The sequence below is a fragment of the Juglans microcarpa x Juglans regia genome, chromosome 2D (genome assembly GCF_004785595.1).
Source record: "Juglans microcarpa x Juglans regia isolate MS1-56 chromosome 2D, Jm3101_v1.0, whole genome shotgun sequence".
NCBI lineage: Eukaryota > Viridiplantae > Streptophyta > Magnoliopsida > Fagales > Juglandaceae > Juglans > Juglans microcarpa x Juglans regia.
Genome location: NC_054596.1, coordinates 35,908,632 through 35,931,492, shown reverse-complemented (window position 1 = coordinate 35,931,492; position 22,861 = coordinate 35,908,632). Strand labels below are relative to the sequence as shown.

General features: G+C 35.1%; 1 protein-coding gene and 1 long non-coding RNA gene across 6 annotated transcripts; both read left to right on the top strand.

Moving 5' to 3' along the window:
- Positions 1-11,201: 11,201 nt before the first annotated feature.
- LOC121251073 (arginine--tRNA ligase, chloroplastic/mitochondrial-like) lies at positions 11,202-22,366 on the top strand. Of its 5 annotated transcripts, none has more exons than XM_041150386.1 (17): positions 11,202-11,543; positions 11,739-11,875; positions 12,021-12,096; positions 12,190-12,291; positions 12,487-12,702; positions 15,083-15,163; positions 15,784-15,867; positions 16,003-16,107; positions 16,802-16,980; positions 17,983-18,067; positions 18,169-18,355; positions 18,550-18,619; positions 19,482-19,551; positions 20,001-20,090; positions 20,659-20,727; positions 20,846-20,944; positions 22,319-22,366. In XM_041150386.1, the coding sequence occupies exons 1-14, from the start codon at positions 11,535-11,537 to the stop codon at positions 20,037-20,039; spliced, it is 1,440 nt and encodes a 479-aa protein (XP_041006320.1). In that variant the 5' UTR covers positions 11,202-11,534; the 3' UTR covers positions 20,040-20,090; positions 20,659-20,727; positions 20,846-20,944; positions 22,319-22,366. The 5 variants fall into 5 exon arrangements, with proteins under 5 accessions (XP_041006320.1, XP_041006319.1, XP_041006318.1 ...); XM_041150385.1 differs by lacking the exon at positions 22,319-22,366 and adding an exon at positions 21,641-21,770; XM_041150384.1 differs by lacking the exon at positions 22,319-22,366 and adding an exon at positions 21,208-21,508.
- A 41-nt stretch (positions 22,367-22,407) lies between these two features.
- On the top strand, positions 22,408-22,839 carry LOC121251106. The gene is made up of 2 exons (XR_005937918.1): positions 22,408-22,635; positions 22,721-22,839. It is a non-coding gene; the product is annotated as an uncharacterized LOC121251106 (long non-coding RNA).
- Positions 22,840-22,861: the final 22 nt, after the last annotated feature.

Genomic DNA, 22,861 nt, shown 5'->3' with positions numbered 1-22,861 from the left:
GCTACCGACGGTCCAAGCAGCACTGTCTTGCAGGGGATGGAAGCTCCCGTGAATGACACCCGACCACCATGGCAGCCAAGAAGAGGGCGGAAGCAGAGCGGCAAAGGCAAAGGAGGGGAAAGGAGACGTACGAAAAAAAAAAAAAGGTGCGACTATGTCACATCAGTATCCTTTTCTGTCTCTAATATTTTCTAAAAAATAATCTAAAATTCACGTAAAATTTATTTTTTTAGTTGTGATCCGACTTTTTTTCAAAATAAAAAAACACGAAATTCCACACTGCGACTGTATATAATATTAGCCGATAATAATCAATAATAACTTGTTATTAAATCAAAACATTAAAAGAATTATATAAAAAAAATTATTTTTATTGATGATTATCAAGTGCTCCTAAATCGATTCATAACTTTTTACAAATACTAATCCTTTGGATAGATAGTGCAGTCCCTAAAGTCCAGAATTATATAAAATGTTTAAGGAATTCTGATCCAGTTTAGATTCCCTTCCACAATTTCGATGTTCTAAAAATCAGAGTTGGAATTTGGACAGCCCAATTGGGAGATCGAGCAGCTAAAAGAAGTTAGTTTTCTATCCAGAATTCTAAAAACAGTAAAAAACTATGCACACATTTTATTGAAAGGGGAAATGATGGATCACAGTCCAGGATTATTTACACCTCATAGTCATTATCATAGTCAAACCTACGAGTACGATCATCGTCGCCACCGCCGCCATCAAACCTTTGCGATTTCTTCTGGATCTTCGAACATCGGGTCCTTGGCATCCGGAGCTTCCTTTTCGAAGCCGATCTCGGACTGAGAGTAGCCAACTCCTGCCCACGTGAACTTGCCGCCATGGCCGCCCTTCTTCGGAGATCCGTTCATGCCTGTCCCCGATCTCCGATCCTTTCTCCCCTCGTTTTTCATATTGGATTTGAAGCTCTTCCCGGCGTTCTTCATTCTCACTCTCAAACTCCAATCTCAGAGTCTTCACTCAGATGGGTTGGTATGAACCAGGACAGCTGTATATATACGGAGGGATGTGAGAGGGATGGCGGAAGATTTTATTTTGCAGGGATTCTATGAGCGTGTAACGATGTGGTTGGAAGATCGAAGTAATCGGATAAGATCGAGCATTTAAAAATTTATTTTATAATTGAGTTGTATTGATTTGAAATGATAAAATATTATTAAAATATTATTTTTTAATATTATTATTATTTTAAAATTTAAATTATTTATTATATTTTGTATTAAAATTTAAAAAAATTATAATAATAAATTAAAATGAATTAAAAAATCAAATCAAGCTTAAAGTTACTCTCACCGTGTCAAATTTCTTTTTTTATTAAATAAGTATTTTTTGATATTATGTTTTTTTTTATTTTTTAAAAAAGAATTTAGAATGTTAAAAATAATATATATATATATATATATAAAACAATTATACTAACGATAACTTCCAACGGAAGTCGGAAGCAGCCACCCTGATATAAATAATGTTAATATGTCCATCATTTTATCCTTTCATTAATTTTTTTTCTTGATTAAAGAAGTGATTCGGTTTGTTTGGATAGATAAACGATTTCATTTTATATTATCATTATAATTTTTTTAAATTTTCATACAATAACAAAATATAATTAATAATTTAATATTTTTAAATCTAAAATAATAATAATATTAAAAAATAATATTCTAATAATATTTTATTCAACTTATTTAAAATTATCCCATCTCATCTCATCTCATTATCCAAACCATTTCTTTGATGTTGAAAAATAAATTTAAAAAAATAGAAAAAGACAGTTTATAAGAGTGGATATTCTTCAAAGACAAATTGATGATTGTCTTGTTTAACCCATTGATTCATTCGGTGAATGGTATATAATTGGTTTGACTTGAAAGGAAAGAAAAATATATTTTCCTCTATTTCATTTAAAAATTTATAATATTCCCTTTGAATACAAATTTCTTAAAGTTTTAGAAAATGTTGCAAAAATTATAATATTCGTTGTATATTACTATATTTTCCTCTTACATAAAATATAGTATTTGTACTAACAAAATAAAAGTGTATAAAAATAAAATTTCATGGAATAACTCTTTAAAATTAGCCCATTGATTATTCAAATTCTATGACTTATTTCAGAAAATTTAAATAAATATAGATCTAGGTGACTAATAATTTGAGGATTAAGGCATTCTATTATGAAAAAAACTATTTTTTATATGATTTAAAAAATATATGGACTAGTCTATCTAAGTTTTGTTCAATATAATCAAGATTAAATATACCATTACTTTCAAGTTTAAATAATGGAGTTATACTTTATAGTTTCCCATTAGGAAGAATAATTTAATTACAATTAATTTGTTTAGAGATTTGTATGCTAAAGTTCGGTATACTTGATATATCGAACTTTAGCATACAAATTAATTGTAATAATAATATATAGTCTTTAGGGCTAGGAATTAGAGTCGGAGCCTGTAATATTATTTTTATTAATTTATAATGAGTGCAATAAATAAAAATTACTATTTTCTTCATAGGATAGCCACTGATTTTAATGATACTAGAGAATGTAAAATATTAGTATAAAAAAATCATAACGAATAATTAGGATAATAATTAAAATAAAAAAACGCTTTAATACAAGTTAAAGTAATGAATCATGAAATTTCTAATGACTCCCATTAGGCAAATATGATAATAGTAAAGTACTTAATCCACTTCTTGCCAATAGTTTAATAGCAACTTGTATTAATCTAATATAAATAAAAGAGTACTTTTATTCAATATGTTTTAGCATAGCCTCTTTAGTTTATAATTGCAATGATTCATAATCATTAATTAAACTAATGAGTTTTTCAACAATTTTAATTAAATAATTGAGAAAAAATAATTTTAAAAAAAATAATTGCTCGTAAATATGATTTTTAGCACAAGGGAATAGTCCACTCATTCAAATTTCTTTTAATATCTATGGTTCTATAATTATTTTGATTAATACATTTAGGTTGTTGGACATGGAAGATCTAGAAGAATTGGATCGAATAAAAGAATTTATAAGTTGACGCTGGCCATAATTAGAATTATTTTGAAGACTAGTTAAACGATGGAAACTAGAGATTGAAATTGAGAAAAGATGCAAAATAGAAAGTAAACTCTAAAAGTTATTTGTTAATGATAAAATTTTGAAATCATTTATTGAAACCCAAGAGTCGAGCTTAAATGCCTGTAAAATTTGAAATTATGAATACTTTTTCAAAAATGAAAAATTTAAATTATTGCATGAAAATTAAAAACACAAGTAAACAAGAATCTTGCAAAACCTTTGGCCAAAATCGAAATCAAAATCACTTTCAAAATTTGAAACGAAATATTTTCTAAGAAGCTAAGAAGACAAAAGTGAACGTAAATATAATATTTGAGAAAAGAAACAACTGGTATTGCCCCAATCAAAGGAAGATGATATTTTTCTTGTCATATTTGTGCATATTCACATTTTTAAGGTAGTTTAGTACAATTAGCGTAGAATTTGGATTCGAATAGCAAATATCAATTTGGGATAATTCATCCTCGAATTTTGAACTTTCTTCCTCAATCTTTGATTCAAAATATGCGAATTTAAAGATACATACAAAATTTTCATTTTTGAAAAAATCTTCCTAATTTTGAATTTTGCAGCTATTTATGCGAATTCTCCACGTTTTATATGACTCTTCTTGCAGTGTCATTCTAAATGATTTTTCAACTGGGAAGTACCATGTCATTTATAGTGATAACCATAAACAATACCACAATTAAATTTTGTATTTAGGTCATTGGGGTCATCATCTTTTAATTTGATAAAATGTCCTACATGATGAAGATGATTTTTTTATTTGGTGGACCCATGAGTGTAGAGGTAATACTAATGATCGGTGCAGGGGAGGTAATACTAATGTTAGTCTTTAGATTTGGAGAAGTATTTTGATCACTGACACTAGCACAAACACCACTATCCATGAAACTAAAAATATATCAAACACCTGACATGTTGCAAAGTATAAAAAATTTTAGGTTTTTAAAATACACAAAATCACAATAAAATCACACAATCTAGTTTTGGGTTCAAATTCAAATTAAAACCCCAAACTATTTTGGGGTCTTGGGTGTACGATTTAATGAGGCTACTATGCAATATTTGCTGATGAGTAGGCTTGCTCTTCTATTCTGGTTCATAGTTTTTCTTGGATATATGGTTCATCTGGGGCCGAGATCCAGCTTCAAGAAATAGTGAATGGTCTTATCAATACACAAATATATAACTCCCTAGGAATTTCAATTGTGCTTATATACATCACTGTCGGAATTGTGTTCAAGCTTTTCCTAGTCCCTTCCTAGTTTGGAGTTTCAATTTGAAACCCCAAAATAGATTGAGTTAGGTGTTCGAATTAAATCCTAACCTAAATTAGGGTTTTGGATTGAAACCCTAAATCATCTATCAAAATCAAATCACAATCGAAGATTCAGAAATAAAGAAAAATCACAATGAACAATCAAAATGGTAGCTCACAATTTAACTCCAAAGCATCCAAAACACAAACCCATCCTCCATTGGTCATGTAAGACAATCTGGAATGTCTATGCATTTTAGGGTTTCGAGTTACTTACAAGTTACAATGAAGAGGACGATGGTGTAGCGACGCTGAGAGAAGCGACAATGATAAAGTGAGACAAAAAGAAAAGTTGAGACTGAGAGAGAGATGAGATAGACTGAGAGGCATGGGAGAGAGACAAAGACACAAGAGGAGAGATTTTTACCCTCAAACAAAATGAAGTCGTTTCATTTAATAATTTTTTTAAAATAATATGTAATATATATTTATATATAAATTCGGAGGGGGCAATGCCCCACCCACCCTTAGTCTTCTTAAAGGGCTTCATTACTACCCGTTTGCCCACCTTATGTGGGTGGACTGCCACGCTTGCCCCAGGCAAGGCTTGTATGGGTGGGCTAAGCGGGTCGAGTGTAGGTAGCTAGCCTGTACTACTCAGGCCTAAGGCCCATACTTGAAGCCCAGGCCCACAAAAGAAGCCCATGCCTAGAAGAAAACGATGTCATTTTCATTATGAGGTTAGTGATTTTATTTTCCCTACTTTTCCCCCACCTTGAGATTTTCTTCTTCCCTAGAATTTCTCCCTCATTTTCTTCTCCTCCCTATTTTTCTCTCACATGCTTCGTTCCTCTCTCCCTCCCTCCACTCAGCAGTTTCTCTGTGCAACATGCCTCCATCCTCATCATTGGTTTCTAGAGTTTTTACCAATCACACGGAACACTAAGATTTATGTGGTTCAGCTCAATGTGAGCCTACGTCCACTGACAGGGTTTGTATCAGAGCTTTCACTATAAACAAAGATGGAGTACAAGATATTTAATACAAAACTTCTTTCACAAAGAAGTTAACTCACTACGCTCTCAACTCTCACAAAATATCACTCCTCTGTAAAACTCAAAATGACTGAAGTGAAAAAATAAAGTAAGTGTCGTTTCCTATTTATAGAAACTGGTGCGGACCCTTGCTGAGAACATTGGCTTGAGCGAGTAGTCGAGCAGCGCTCGAGCGAACGTAGGGTTTTGGCACCCCTCTCTAGCTGACTGTTGAGCAGGTGTCGAGCGAACTCTCAGACTTGTATACCGCTCGAGCTAAATGTCGAGCGGTATCGAGCGAAGTCTCTGACTTGCATTCTGCTCGAGCTGAATGTTGAGCGGTATTAAGCTAAGTCTCTGACTTGCATTCTGCTCGAGCGGACATACTGTAGAGGCGCTATTTCAACTAGATTCAAGCCACCTCTTAACAAATCTCTACTCTACCTTGGCTTGAACTCTACCAAGCCCAACACAAAAAAAACCTATGACCACAGAACCGACCCTCTCCACCAAATCCCCTAAGGGAATCACAAACTCCGAACACCAATGAAGTCCAAACAGAGTTTGAACTTGTACACTGCAACTAGCTTTGTCATCATATATGCTGGATTCTCAGAAGTACCAATCTTCAGAATCTCTATAACACCCTTTGTAACAATTTGTCTGAGAAAATGATACCTAGAATCAATGTGCTTCGTTCTCTCATGATACATTTGATTTTTAGTCAAATGTATTGCACTCTGATTGTCACAGAATACTGAAATCCCATCTTGCTGTAGTCCCAAGTCACTGATCAAGCCTTTCAACTAAATGGCCTCCTTAATAGCCTTTGTTGTTGCCATGTACTCTACCTCTGTAGTTGATAAAGCAACGGTGGATTGCAGTGTTGCTTTCCAACTAATAGCAGACGCACACAAAGTGAAAACATAACCTGTCAATGATCTTCTTTTATCGAAGTCCTCAGCATAATCAGAATCAAGATAACCAGTAACTCGGGAACTGAAATCAATATTAAGCCAAAGTCCAAAGTCCCTCTCAAATACCTGAGTATCCATTTCATAACCTGCCAATGAGTCTTACCTGGATTAGCCATATACTTGCTAACAACGCTCACTGCCTGTGAAATGTCTGGATGAGTGCAAACAATTGCATACATTATACTGTCAACTGCACTGGAATAAGGAACACTAGCCATGAACCGTTCCTCCTCATCTGTCTGAGGAGATAAGGAAGCTAAAAGTTTAAAGTGTGTAGCAAGTGGTGTACTTACTGGTTTGGAATTAGACATTCCAAATCTCTGAAGAACTTTCTCAATGTACTTTCCCTGGGACAAGTACAACTTTCCAGCTTTCCTATCTCTGTGGATCTCAATCCCCAAAATCTTCTTTGCAACACCTAATTCATCTCAAACTCTTTTCTGAGTTAGGTTTTTAACAAACCAATGTCAGGTATGCCTTTAACAGCAATATGCGAATCCTCAACATAAAGTAGTAAATAAATGAAAGACCCATCAGATAACTCCCTATAATAAACACAGCTATCATAGTTACTCCTTAAATAACCATGATCAATCATAAAGGAATCAAAACATTTATACCATTGCCTTGGAGACTGCTTCAAACCATACAATGATTTCTTCAATCTACACACATGATCTTCTTTACATTCAACAATGAAACCCTCTAGCTGATGCATGTAAATGGACTCGTCTAGCTCACTATGTAGGAACACTGTTTTAACATCAAGTTGTTATAGCTCTAAGTCATACAAAGCTACTATAGCAAGTAACACTTTAATCGAACTGTGTTTCACAACTGGAGAGAAAATTTTATTGAAGTCGATGCCTTCTTTCTGGCTGAAGCCCTTAGCAACTAAGCGTGCCTTGTATCTTACATCTGTATCACCCTGGATTCCCTCTTTTCTTTTGAAGACCCATTTGAAGCCAACAGTCTTCATCTTCTTCGGCAACACAACCAAATCTCATGTTTGGTTTTTGTGAAGAGACTCAATCTCTTTAATCATAGTTGAGCACTACTGTGCAAATTCCTTACTCTTGACAGCTTCTGAATAACTAGAAAGCTCCTGACCAATAATGTCTTCTGCCGTAGTAAGAGCATACATCACCATATCTTCATGAGCATATCTCTGAGGTGGTCTAATCTGTCTACCAGTAGCTATATTGTAGTCTTGCTCACCATGTGCACTGCTATCAGAATCAGAATCATGCTCATTTGCAATAACATGATCTTGGGCACCAACTGATAGCCCCTGTGGTGCTTCCATCTGAAACACCACCTTCTTGTCAATATCCTGTTCTTTACCTGTAGACATAGTAAACTCCTTTCTCGGATTAAACATGGATTTTTCATCAAATACAACATCTCTGCTGATTACAAACCTAGGTGATTCAGGCTCAGTACACCACAACCTAAATCCCTTCACCCCACTGGCATATCCAATGAATATGTTTTTCTTTGCCCTTTGCTCATGTTTTCTATCATTAACATGAAAATATGCAGGATAACAAAAAATTTTCAAATTTGAATAATCAGCAGAAGTATCAGACCATACCTCATTTGGAGTTTTCAAACCAATAGCTGTGACTCGAGAATGATTGACCCGGAAGCAAGCTGTGTTGATTGATTCAGCCCAAAACTCCTTAGACAAGCCTGCATTAGAAAGCATATTGTGGGCTCTCTCCAAGAGAGTCCTGTTCATTCGTTTAGCTACCTTATTTTGCTATGGAGTATGTCTAACTGTGCGATGCCTGGCAATACCTTATTTTTGCCGAATTCATCAAACTCACCTCCGTAAAATTTCATACCATTGTAGTTCGAAGTCGCTTTATTTTCTTGTATGTCTGATTTTCAATCAAAGTCTTCCACTGTTTAAAGTTAACAAATACATCGCTTTTCTGCTTCAAAAAATAAACCCAAACTTTTTGTGAGAAATCATCAATAAATGTAAGCAAATACTGAGCTCTACCTTTTGATAGAACAGAAGATGGACCTCAAAGATTAAAATGAATATAGTCCACAGTACTTTTAGTTCTGTGAACCCCTATAGAAAATTAAACCCTGCACTGTTTTCCAAACACACAATGTTCACAAAAATCAAGTTTTCCTATCTTCTGGTCACATAAAAAACCTTGCTTACTCAGAATAGACATTTCCTTTTCACTCATATGACCCAAATGCATGTGTTACAGACGGGTGATATCTGAGTCTAGATCATCTGAAATAGACACTGCAGCTGAACCTGTCACTGTAATGCCCTGAAGGAAATAAAGACCATTTGTCTTATCTCCTCTCATCACAACCATGGAGCCCTTACTGACTCTAATAGCTCCACCTTCACCAGTGTACTTAAAATCCAAAGAATCAAGAGTGCCCAAAGAAATAAGATTCTTCTTCAAATCTGGGATGTGTCGGACGTTAGACAATGTCCTGACAATCCCATCAAACATCTTTATCCTGACTGAACCAATTTCAGCAATTTTACAAGCCACATCATTCCCTAACAAAACGGAACTACCATTGACTGGTTCATAATTAGTGAACCAGTCCCTCTTGGGACACATGTGAAATGTACAAGCTGAGTCCATGACCCACTTGTCACTGAAGCAACTACTGGAATCGCTAATTGCTAAGATAATATCTGAGCCGTTAGACTTTTCATCAACAACGCTAACGGCATTAGAGGAACTAGTGCCTTCATCTTTGTTTTTCAGTTTAGGACACTCATTTTTATAATGACCAAACTTATGACAGTAATGACATTAAACATTTTTCTTGTTAAACTTCAACTGTGAACTGCCATTGGATTTACCCCTGTAATTCTTTGAACCCTTGTCACTGGATCTACCCCTGCTTGAGGAACCCTTAACAAACAAACCATTGGCTTGTTCATCAGTGCCCTTCACACTCAATTTATTCCTCAATTCTTTAGAATTCAAAGCAGATTTCACATATGCCAAGGAAATTGTATCTCTACCATACAACATGAAATTCACAAAATTTTCAAATGATATGGGCAATGAACACAAAACAATTAATGCTTGATCCTATTCTTCAAGCTTAATGTCAATATTCCTCAGATCCATAATAATTTTATTAAATTCATCTAAGTGTTCAGAGATAGGAGTACATTTCTTCATTTTTAGAGTGTATAGTCGTTGCTTCATATATAAATAGTTGATGAGAGATTTCTTCATATACAGACTCTCAAGTGTAGACCAAAGACTAGTTGCAATCTCCTCATCAGCAACCTCCCTAGAACTCCATCTGATAATGACAAAAGAATAGTACTATGTACTTTTTCTTCTTCTTCTTCTTTTAAAGGTGCCAGAGAATCATCAGACACATTCTCTTATAATACTTTTGACAAATTCTGTTGTCGTAGTAAATCCTTCATCTTGATACGTCATAAACTGAAATTGTTCTGACTGCCAAATTTCTCTACTTCAAACTTACCCATAGCTATCCCTCCAGATCTCGCACAGAGCCACACTCTGATACCAGTTTGTTGGGAATAACCAGATATCAAAGACTAATTTGAAGTATAGCAGCGAAAATAAACAAAAGAAAATAATAACAATCACATACAGAACACCAAGATTTAAGTGGTTCGGCTCAATGTAAGCCTACGTCCACTGGTGGAGTCGGTATTATAGCTTTCACTATAAACAAAGATAGAGTATAAGAGATTTAATACAAAACTTCTTCCACAAAGAAGTTAACTCTCTATGCTCTCAACTCTCACAAAATATCACTCATCTGTAAAACTCAAAATGACTGAAGTGAAAAAATAAAGTAAGTGCCGTTTCCTATTTATAGAAATCGGTGCGGACCCTTGCTGAGAACATTAGCTTGAGCGAGTAGTCGAGTGGCGCTCGAGCGAACGTAGGGTTTTGGCACTCTGCTCGAGCTAATTGTTGAGTGGGTGTTGAGTGAACTCTCAGACTTGTATACCGCTCGAGCTGAATGTCGAGCAGTATTGAGCGAAGTCTCTGACTTGCATTTTGCTTAAGCTAAATGTTGAGCAGTATTGAGCGAAGTCTCTTACTTGCATTCCGCTAGAGCTAAAGAACCATCGCTCGAGCGGATATACTACAAAGACGCTATTTCAACTAGATTCAAGCCACCTCTTAACGCAAATTAAGTTTTTATGAAAAGACCAAGGTCATCCTTTTAATACCCTATCAATGTTTCACTTCCTTCTGAAATTCAACAATGTTAGGACCTACTTCGTTGAAGCTTATAAATCCTTCAGGGTTCCATATTTTGGTCATAGTTGCTTTGAAAGCTTCTCTATTCAGATTTTTTTTTCCATAAGAACATGAAGAAGTAGACACCTGTTTGCTTTTGCATCTGCACGTCTGGTTTCCTCCTCTGTGAAGGTTATCTCTTTTTTCTCTACTCCAATTAAGGTAAAACTTTCCCATAGCCTAGCCAATTCATCTGCCATTTCTCCGTTTCTCCGTTGTTGTTAACTGTTAAACTCGGCTGAAACTTTTGAACTAAACCTGCTTCACCGCCTTACCCTTCTAGGAAGGAAAGGACTCGCTATCTTACCCGTTAAGGAAAGGAGTCAAAGGACCCATCACCTACTATTGTATCTTCAGTTCGTTCTTAAGCTCAAACAAAAGGGACAAAGTCAAAAACTATACAAGAAAAGGAAAGTCGATAGGGTCGTCCCGAGCCCAATTGCCGTTGTCGGTTTCTCCACCTGATTCCTTTCCTTCAATCGCCTCTCACACTCTTATTTTATGGGTATCTCTAGTAGGAACTTGTTTTTCAATTTGATTACTCTTTTCGGTTTCCACCATCTGTGATTTCAATGTTAGTTATCCAGAGTGTGCGTGTGTGTGTGGATTTATTCGCTTCGGGTAGCAACTGAACTGAACCATAATATTGCAAACCGTTTGTTTGTTTTTTTTTGTCTCTTCTATGCACCATTTCTCGTTGTGTTTTTATAGTCCTTTACTTTGTTTTGAAGTAGGTTGCTTATGGAGCTCGTGATAATTTGATTTGGTCGATGCCAAACTAGACATACTGGTTGTGGGCGACATCTAGGCGGCTCATTTTTGGCAACAGAGATACAATCTGTTTCGACAATGGAAAATGTAAGTTAACGTAACTCAAACCTACATACTGCTGTTAGTTCCCCCCAGCCACCCAAAGATAATTTATTTATTCAAGCGTGTATCTGCAATATTGTGGGCGATCAATTGGTTTTTTTGGTGATAATTGCTTTGCTAGTTTCAGCACCCGATGCGACTGAGTTGTTGCTGAAAAAGTAATTTTGAATTTTGGCACAGGAGGAACATACTGTCGGGAATGTGAAGCGACAGTTGGCAAAACTGTTTGAAGCAGCACTCGAGGAAACAGTGCCTAATGAGCCAGATGTAGAGCCTTTGGTTGCTGCTTGCACTGCAAAATTTGGTGATTACCAGTGGTATGGCACTCATCTGCGTATGAAGAATATATGCGAATTGTATTTATGGAATTTGCCTGAGTGTTAGACATGCATTTAAATCTTGGCTTCAGGTTTCCTATAGTGTTTTTTTGGTGCTAATCAGGGACTTTTATCTTCGTTGCAGTAATAACGCAATGGGCCTATGGTCTAAAATAAAAGGAAAGCAAAACGAGTTGAAGGGTCCTCTATCTGTTGGACAGGTATTGACATTTACAACTATGTTCTAATGTCTGTTAGATTTTAATTTAATAGTATTGTATAGTTATCTCTACTTTTTTTTTTTTTTTTTGTATGCCATAATCCGAAACCTTCCTCAATCTGAAATGATAGAATCATGCTCTGTTGCTGGGCCAGGATTTGTGAATGTTGTATTATCAAAAGACTGGAGGGCCAAGGTGAGCGCACATGTTTTAACATTTTTTTGGCTGTAATTGGAACTTATCTGTGTTTTTTTTCTGCTTACCTTTGAGGGAAGGAACTTTTCTTTTACCTTTACTAATCAATATCATCACCAAAACAGGGAACACGTAAAGGAAGAGAAGGATAAACCAATTTTTGTGGTTGGTTAAAGGTAAATATTGCTGCTGCAGAGTCTTCAAAAAATGTTAGTTGATGGTATCGATACATGGGCACCACGGCTTCCAATCAAAAGGGCCATTGTTGATTTTTCATCTCCCAATATAGCGAAGGAAATGCATGTAGGCCACTTAAGATCTACAATTATTGGGGATACGCTTGCCCGTATGCTCGAGTTTTCAAGTGTTGAAGTTCTTCGGCGAAATCATGTTGGTGACTGGGGGACACAGGTATTTCTATTATGAATAATGTACATCTATTACGTAGTAGCTGTTTATGTTTAATAATGGATCAATTTATGATTATAGTTTATTGCTCTATGCATATAATCTCATTGATTCATGTTTCTTTTGAGTCAAATCCATTAACTCGTAGTTATGGACCTCAAAAGCAAAATGATTTCTTGACAGAAATTGTCGAATAAAACTTCTCTTCCAAGTTTGCCATCATCTAACATACTATAGGTCTTCCTAATTTGATAAAGGTTGTGTCACACCCCAGATTCTAGGGTTTTTATTTTTGGAAACTAGGGTGCCCTTTATCTAGGGTTTCTATTTTTAGGAATTTTTCTGATATGGATGTCAAAATATTCCTTGTATTTTTTTGTTAAGTTTGGTAAATCAGTAAAACTAATTTGTATCAGAAAAATAGGGGAAAGTTATTTTAGAAAAGAGAATAAGGACTGCCAGGAGTCTTTTTTTCTGGAAAAACCAAATTTGTGTAGAGGAAAATTGATCTGGTTGAAGGGAGTTGACCCCATGTATAGGTCTAAGCTGGATGGGAGTCCTAAAAATCTTAAAACAGATTAGGAGTACTAGAAACACCAATTTTCATGCAGCCTTTTTCCTCCAAGGCAGGGGCAGCCTGGTATAAAATAAGGCCTATGGCAAAAATTGAAGACGAGGCCTTTTTATTTTTAATATAATAATATAAATTAATTTATTATATTAAATATGTAAGCATTTAAAATTTATATAAAGTTAAAAATATTTCTAACTACTTAAATATGATACACTTACTATTATAACGGCATCAAAACTCTAATAAACAATAAAGCTTAACATCTTGACAATCTCAAGAAGAGACTAAATTCATCACAATATCTAAGTAATGTGATCATGTCCTTTCCTTTCGAAGTAAAATGTTGCATTTTTTCCTCTAATGAATTCCAAGTTATATGTTATGATACTAGAGCCTTTCTTGTAAGCCCATTTTATGGGCCTATTATATGATATGTTCACAAGTTTAGTTTTACAAATTTGATGCATATGCTATATATATGTGTGTTAGTTATGAAAGCTAAGTGAATGTCTTTGATTTGTGAAGTCCTGAAAGGGCTCGTGTTATAAAGTTATGAGAAAGTAAATAATGAAAAGAAAGAAAGAACTATAATGTATGAATGCATGAATATTAAATGTTTGTAGAGGATGCGATAGTACTGAAGTTGGAGGGGTGGATGTTCAAACCACTGAGAAGTTGTAGTTTATCAGGGTGTTTTACATCCAATAGGAGAAGCAGTACCTCGATCTCCTTTTGCATTTTTTTAATGAAGTTATATTTTTTATAAAAGGGGGCAGAGATAAGTGTTTTTTTTTTTCTCTTGATGATGTGCATATGATATTAAATGTGTTTCAAAATGTTTTAAGGAAATACAAGGTGAAAAATTTTTAGAGTTTGATGCTATTCACATATTTGACTCATTCTTATTTTTATGTTTTATAATGTCCCAGGTAATATGAGGATGAGTCTGCAGGCCAGAGTCAGTAGAGGACACTTATTGATCTAGTGAAGATTGGAATAAGTGTTTATAATGCAGGGATTTTGTTTATACTTATTTATGAAATTATGTTTTTCTTCCCTTAAGATTAGATATGTTTCATCTGTTACATATATTCTTTTGAGATGTTAAAATTTTTAGAACTCTTATTACCTGATGTTATGGAAAGTAGTTAAGTAACACTCCTAATCCCGGTAGGAAGGGCATGTTATAAGCATAATTTGATGCTTTTGTTTGCCGCCTCCATGTTGTCGCATAGGTAACCTCATAATGACATTCACCTTCTAGATTGCTTGTAAAGATTGGATCCAACACTTGTATACTTTAGAGACTAGGTAACTCATATTCATTGTGCAAGTCTGAATGCTGTGTTGTTTATGGTTGATGTCAACTTCATCCATAATGAAATGGATGATGTGAATTTATAATATCTTGAACTGAGTTCTTCTATATCAAAGGTAAATATCCCCCATTTTCATTTATTCCAGTAACATACATTGCAGCATTGTGGAAAATGGTTCCTATTTCCCTTTTATAGTGTATTTGGAGGGAAACATATAATATAACTTTTAGGACTGTGAACAGACGATGGAAGATTCAAGACTTTCTTTTTCGATACTCATTTGGACAGCTTCTATAGACTTTCATGGGCTCAATTTACATGATTTTCTTGTATCTGTCTCTCTACTATATAGGTCTCTCTCTTGTATACATACAACTTGTGTATTGGAGAGTGGGCTTTGCATTTTTTAATGAAATTTCACTGCTTATCAGAAAAGTATTGTAGCAGTACCACTACCATATAGCTCAAAGTCGTCCTCTGTGTTTTGCAGTTTGGCATGTTGATTGAATTCCTCTTCGAAAAGTTTTCAAACTGGGAAGATGCTAATGAAACAGCTGTCGGGGATCTGCAGGTAAGTGAAAGCATTAAGATTATGTGGGGTCTTGATGGATCTTTTCTTCTTCCTTTTCTAACCTAAAGGTTCAATTTGGGTCACAAATACAATTTGAACCAAACAAGTGCAAGTAAATAGTGATGAATTCATTCATGCTCCAGCATATAAGATGCGCTCTTGATAAAAGGTAGCCACACATGTTAGTATTTTAATCCCAGAAAGGAAGCTGCAGAACTCAGATTTTGACAAAACTTGTTTATATAGTCACTATCACAGAGTTGCTCTTTATGCTTTTCTTTCTTAGTAAGGTAGCAAATCTTTAGGATGGGTTACATTTGAATAATCTATCTATTATAATTCTTCTTCTTCTAAAAAAAGGTGATATTAGGGAGATCATGGGTCGAAACGAATTGTTTTGTTTGGAAATGTGCTTCGTTAAGCACTGAAGTCGGTTCGTGCAAATTGAAAGTGCGAGTGAAGATGTTTGAAGGGCATTGCATTCTTTTTAATATGATAGGGCATTTCCACCATGTGATTCTTATGCTTTGATGCATGTATAATGAAATTTTATCACACATTCTACAAAATGAGATATTAAGTTATGAATCTTGATTCTAACCTGAATGATACTTTTATAGGCATTCTATAAGGCATCAAAACAGAGATTTGACAGTGATCGTGAATTTAAGGAGAAGGCAAAAAAGGCAGTGGTTCGACTACAGGTGATTTATTTACATTTGAACTTAAGCACTGAAGTTTGTCTCTCAGACAATGCAATACCTTTAAAATATTTTAATAATTAAATTTAATTAAATATTTAGGGTTCATAAAATCTGCCAAATTTCAACTTTTGACAGGCTGGTGAAGCTAAGTATCATAGGGCATGGGCACAGATTTGTGAAATCAGTCGGAATGAGTATAACAGGGTTTATCAACACCTTGGAGTTCATTTAGAGGAAAAGGTATACAAATTTTTTTGCATGGAAAGTTATAAACTTCTGGTTTCTCCTATACATTGTAATCATCAAATGGGAAATTTTTGGAAACTTGCATGATGTGACCTGACTATTGCATTTTGGAAACTTCTAACTTCTGCCTTGAGTTTTGGTCAATTTTACTAATAAACTTTATTCTAGATTAGGTCTGTAGGTCCTTAAAATAGACAATGCAACTTTAAAATATATATGAATTCTAGACGTAACAGAATTGAATGCACCGTGAGGGTTGAAGTGGCCAGAATCATCTTATGCTAAATAAGATATATGTTTGATTTCACTTTCTTTTGTCTTATGGTGGAGGGTAGGGAGGATAAAGGGTTTGTGGAAGTTGAATTTACATTGTTAGTGCTACGCGAGCTTTACAAACAAAGCTGCCGTACCTGAAGTGCCTTTGTGGTATTCAACATTGCATGTGCGATGACATACATGCTATATTGAGTTATTGCACAGCACATTACCTCTTTATATTAATGTTGCAATTGAATAAATTCACAATTACGAAATTATCGATTTTCTCATGAAAGTTGCATGAAATACAGATGGAACTTTGCTTCATATGGACTACAAGGATCTTAGTTATGATATTTATGCCAAGTTTCTGAAAAGTTGGCAACATAAGGATATGCATACTCACACATATATAATTTCTTGCTGGCAGGGGGAGAGCTTCTACAATCCATATATCCCTGACGTTTTGAAGGAATTGACTAGTAAAAATTTAGTTGAGGACAGTCAGTGTGCTCGTGTGATCTTTATTGAAGGGTTCAATATACCTCTTACTGTTGTGAAGAGTGATGGTGGTTACAATTATGCTTCAACTGATCTAGCAGCTCTTTGGTTAGTTGTTTTTTGCTACTATCATTTTAGTTTTAATTTAATCTGTTTGTCTTAGTTTCCTGCTTTCTAGAGTGTAGTAGGTATTTCTTTTGTATACATCCTGGGTACTTGGGCTGTGCCTTTTCTTGGTAATAAAATTCTTATTAATTATATAAAAAAGGTTTTAACTTATTACTTGATTTAGATGATTACTTAGCTTTAAAATCTTTTAAACGTTCTTATAGATGTATTTCTTCTGCTCCATTCCTTTGCTATTGGATTTGTATGATTTAGTTTTTTTTTAAAAAAATAGTACAAAAAATGGTACTGGCGTTAGAATTGCCATAGTTGCAGCTTGATGATCTCCAATAATTTGCATCTTTGTGAGCATGTGGAGCTTGTGTGCTTATGTATGCAACTTTTTGTTAATCGCATAACCTATGCTCATTGGATGGGATATGGTATATTTGTTGATATCTAACATGGATTGATGGCTGGCCTAATGGAGTTTTGCTAACTTCCTGAAGCTGGAATTTTGGATAGTTGATAGTTTGGAATATTGGCATATCTGGTTGTTCAGCTGGATGCTTTTAATTTCCTAACTTTTGTACTCGTCCCTGCCATTTTGTTTAAAAAAGCTGTCTTCCTTTAAATAATGTTTTTTGGAAGGTTGAGATAAATTCACATTCCTGTAATTGTAATTTTCAAATTGGCATCTTTCCAACTCCACTTGCAATGATTATTTTAAATTGCAGGCTCCCCCCTCCCCCGCCCATCTCTTACCAACTCCTGTTATGCTAATATCTTTGCATTGATTCTGGTCAATCATGGTTGACTGTTATCACTGAATTGGTTAGTGTAAAGGTGTGTGAGGTGTCTCTCTCACTAACATGTTCATTTGAGATGAGGCTGCTAGTTTTATGTTCATTGTAATTATTTATAGAGTTTGTAATACCATTTGACTGCTGAGTTGCTGGTGGGGAGTGATAATAAGCTATTGACAGTGCTGCTTGCAATGCATAGGTATCGCCTTAATGAAGAGAAAGCTGAGTGGATTATATATCTCACTGACGTTGGCCAGCAACAGCACTTTGATATGGTGTTTAGGGTATGTATCCAAAGCCATATCTTTTATCACTTTGTCATTCATTCATGTTGTTCGCCATGTCATCTAAGTTTTCTTCAGACGCTTTTGCTTATATATTTCAGGCTGCCAAACGTGCAGGTTGGCTTCCAGCTGAGGATAACACATACCCTAAGGTTAGCCATGTGGGTTTTGGTCTTGTTCTTGGAGAAGATGGGAAGCGCTTTCGAACTCGAAACACTGAAGTTGTTCGATTAGTTGACTTACTTGATGAAGCCAAGAGTCGCAGTAAAACAGCCATTATTGATCATGGTATGACTTATCTTTTGTTTTATTTGTCACTAGCGTGGTTCTGTGTGTTTTATTTTTGTAATAACATATATGACACCTTCTAATTTACAGTTCTTAGATGTAGGATCCTTGATGTGCCTATTTCCTTTCCTTATAACAATTATGTATGTTTATAAACTTCAGAAGGCTGGAAATATTTCTTCCATCTTGATCAGGTAAGGATGTAGAATGGACTGAAGAGGAGCTTGAGCAAACTGCCGAGGCAGTCGGTTATGGTGCTGTTAAGTAAGCTACCTATACTCGTACATCTACATCAATAGTATACGTAAGTGTTGAAGTAATTGCAGAATTAGTATGGCCTGCAAGTATCACAATTGTAAGATGTCAAATGTCTTGCTGTCTTATGATGTTGGGGTATCCTGCTGGCACGTATCTAATTCAAACAGCGATCTTTCCCAGAGTAATGGTTATGTCGAATTTTAGTTGATCTCTAATACTGGGGTATCATTATTATTCTTATACTTATTTTTATAGCTAGGGGATACGGGCCCGTTTGGATACATAGAATATCTTAGTAAATCTATGAATAGTAGTGAAATGGTTTGAGTTAAAATGTTTTATTAGGTTTTGGGAAAAGAGAGAAAAAAGTTGAATAAAAATATTATAAAATTTAAAAATTGTTTGAATATAATTTTTTAATATAATTTTTGTTTTGAAATTTGAAAAAGTAGTATTGTCTTTTGTGTTTTGTTTGGAGTTTGGAAAAATTGTAATGATTAGGTAATGATTAGAAGAAAAAGTTGAAGATTTGAAATTGAAATTGAAAGTGTTTTGTGTTTGAGTGATGTTTGGAAATGAAATATCTTAGAATATCTTAGAATACTTGAAAATAATTGTGTTGCCAAACAGACCCTAAGTGAAATAGATCGTGACATTTACATTTTTGTTGAAAGTGAAAGATTTTCATTCTTCCTGAAAAATCTTTTAGGTCAATGAAGTCATCCAACAATTTTCTGTTGCACCATTGTTAACGTTATGCTTAAAAAAGTTGTGGTTTAATTCCTGGATTTTATATTTTACTGGAATAAACATTCTTTCCCTTTTCTGAGTGTTAGCGCTCTGATATTCTTTTAAATGGTCTTGGCAGGTATGCTGATTTGAAGAACAACAGATTGACAAATTACACCTTTAATTTTGATCAGATGTTAAATGATAAGGTGCATTTACCATTCACTCATTTTTGGTGTGCAGATTGTCTGAAGCTAAGCCATGAAAGCTATTAATTTATTGTATCATTTTTAGGTTACAGAATCCTTTTGCCTATGCCTACTCATATTTGCATTACTGCTCTTTTATTGATTTTATGAATCATGTTCAGAGTCTGGCTATAAAGCGGAGTACTTTTTCAGCTTTGGCAAATTTCATGTGTACTCTCTATGTACTTGGATAGCGTCCATGTTGCTCTCTAATAAAATCTCACATGTGAAAAAATGAAGCAGACTACTATAGTTTTTTCCAAGCAATTACTGCTAGTTATTATTAGCTTTTCTTGTCTATTTTATCTCCCCCCATGCACACTATAGTCGTGAGCATTTGTAGTTGCTACTTTATTACCACAACTTTCACTTATATTTGTTTCTGAATTCCCTAAACATGATATGTACAGGGCAATACTGCTGTATACTTGCTGTATGCTCATGCTTGAATCTGTTCAATCATCAGAAAATCTGGTAAAAACATTGAGGAGTTAAAGAATGTAAGTTCTCTTCCTACTTCAAGCCGTACTTGTACCTGAAGATTTTATGTTGTGCTTGCATATGTTCACAATTAAGTTTCGCTTGCCTCTAGCTTCACCTGAATTAATGTCACTCTGGATTGAACTTTGACTGGACCTGTGAAGCTATATATAGTCTGTAATCCTGAATGCCTGTATAATTTTGCTATAACTTCCACTCATGACTGTTATAAAACGTTCTCTACAGCAGTACTTCTTGCCACTTTTTTCTGCTTTTGATTCTCTACCTCTCCCCCCACCCTTCCCTGCCCCTTTCAAATTTCATTTGCATTTTTTCTTGATGAGTGACTATACCGAGATATAAATTAAAAGTGAAAAGAGGGGTGTCACCTTGGCGCATGGTGTGCATACACGAGAGAATTCCGATGTCATTTACATACAAAATTTGACTTCTATTTTTTGCCAGATTTAGATTTTTGACTTCTGTTTTGCACATGAAAGTGGTGTCTTCATGTTGATAATTAGTTAATCAACTAGTTGAAGTCTAATGCTGTTCTTTGGTTCTTGTATCTCCATTTGATTGAGATAGACTGGGGCAATAATGTTGGATCATGCGGATGAGCGTGCGTTGGGGCTTCATCTGCTACAATTTTCTGAGGTAAGATTTGCATCAGAAGAATTTGTCTCTCATACTTCTCGACCTTGGGATCCATGTTGCTTTATTAGCTGCCATGATGCGTGGATCTGACTGCCGTAAATGCCATTCCACTTTTCAGAATGTTGAGGAGGCCTGCACTAATCTACTGCCAAACGTGTTGTGTGAATACCTCTATAATTTGTCAGAAAACTTTACAAAATTCTATTCCAACTGTCAGGTATGGTCCACATACGTGCAATCCACTGCTTTTTTTTCATGTTGTGTTGATTAAGTTGCACTAAAGGGGGTTGAGGGTGAAGCAGCCAACTAGCTTCCTGAATTTGTTTGGTCTTATCTTTCTTTTTCTTGATTTTCCATTCACGGAGATGGCATAATCAAGTTCCTATTTCTAGGGAGATGCATCAAAAGATACAAAAGTGAGTGAGGGAATATTAACACGAAAACTCTCCGATTAACTTTGTTATATCGAAACTTGTTTAGGTCGTTGGTTCAGCTGAAGAAACAAGCAGACTCTTACTGTGCGAAGCTACTGCAAGTGTGATGAGGAAATGCTTTTATCTCCTTGGAATAGTACCCGTATACAAGATATGATGTATTAAATGGTTTAATACACATTTAAAGTAAGCTGTCATTCAACGTGTACATAGTAATTAGGATTGCATTAAACATATTTACTCGTATAATAGAGCCATAAGAGTGAATGTCAAGTTCTAAAATTAAAAATAAATCAGCAGGCATGCACATAAGCCATCATGAAGGCCATGGCTTTGTTTTCTTTTTATGTTTTTTTGGTTCGTATTGCCTGAAAACCGAGTGCTCACTCCCTGTGTGGTCATCCAAAGATAAAAAGGCATTTGCCATTGCGTCGTTTTAACTACATTTTGTATAGTATTGGATCGTATTGTGTTTGCAGGAGAATATGAGTAAAACATCCAGGCTGAACGCCTCCAGCTATCGTTAATGTATACGGTCTTGATCTTCAGCAAAGCGGATGAAATTCAAATATATAAAACAAAGGATTTATACGAATAAGTAGTCTCTAATATATAAAAATAAATAAAAGCCTAGTCTTGATAGATTGCATGAATATTAGCTTTGGAGCAACTGCTGGTGGTATTTAGTTTAGCCTGTATATCTGGGAATGAAAATCAAGAAAAGAACGGAGAAATAGACACAATGATTGGGATAGCCGATGTCACAGCTGCATGTGATGTTTTCCGGCCGCCGGCTACTTGGGTTAGACGATGACACCAATCCAATTATGTTATTGATTGACTGAAAATCTTGAAGACGAGAATGCTGGTCTCGTCTTCAAATAGTTTATAACAATAAACTGCAATGCACCCCACATATGGGTGGGGACTAACCTTTTCTCCCATTGTCTCATTTTTTTTTTATGAGGTGTTAATGATTATTTTATGTTAATGAAATGCTTGCTTAAAAAAAGAGACAAAATGGTTGGTCCGTACGAATTGTCTCAAAACCCATGTGTCAAGTGAAGAGTCTAGAAGAGATGGCTGTTGAACTATATTCAGAGAATGGTTGCTTTGATGGATGTCCATGACACTTACAAGAAGTCTTCTTGCTGCAGTGGAGATGGTAGCACTGTAGTCAACTGACGATCACTGGTGGTGGTGCGCAATGATTGGCGCTCAAGAGACGAGATGGATAGGAAGACGTGGGTTTAAAATGATGCACAAAACATCGTAGAGCTGTTGAACAGTGGGAGTACGTGAGATAATTCAAATGCGCCCATGACGGTGCATGGAGAGAACAGCCGAAAATGAAGGCGGGGGTGGATCAGAGAGCAAGAAAAATCATGGCGGAAGCATAATGAGAGAATAGAAAGGAGGGGTGACGAGAGGAGAATGCGTTGTGGACATGTTGGTCATTGCCATAGCTTGATCAGTATTTGCAAAATAATATGACATCTAAGTTGATTGAAATTCATCAAGGAGAGCATGTTTTCTAAAATTTAATTGAATATCCAAAGTGAGCATCGAGTTCCATTCTTTCTAACCAAAAAAAAAAAAAAAAAGAAGGTAAAACTAATTGAAGATTGCATAATTTCTTCCAATGAGTATGCAAAAGATAAGCCAGTTAGTTGTCAAACCTTATGTGGTTTGCATATCAG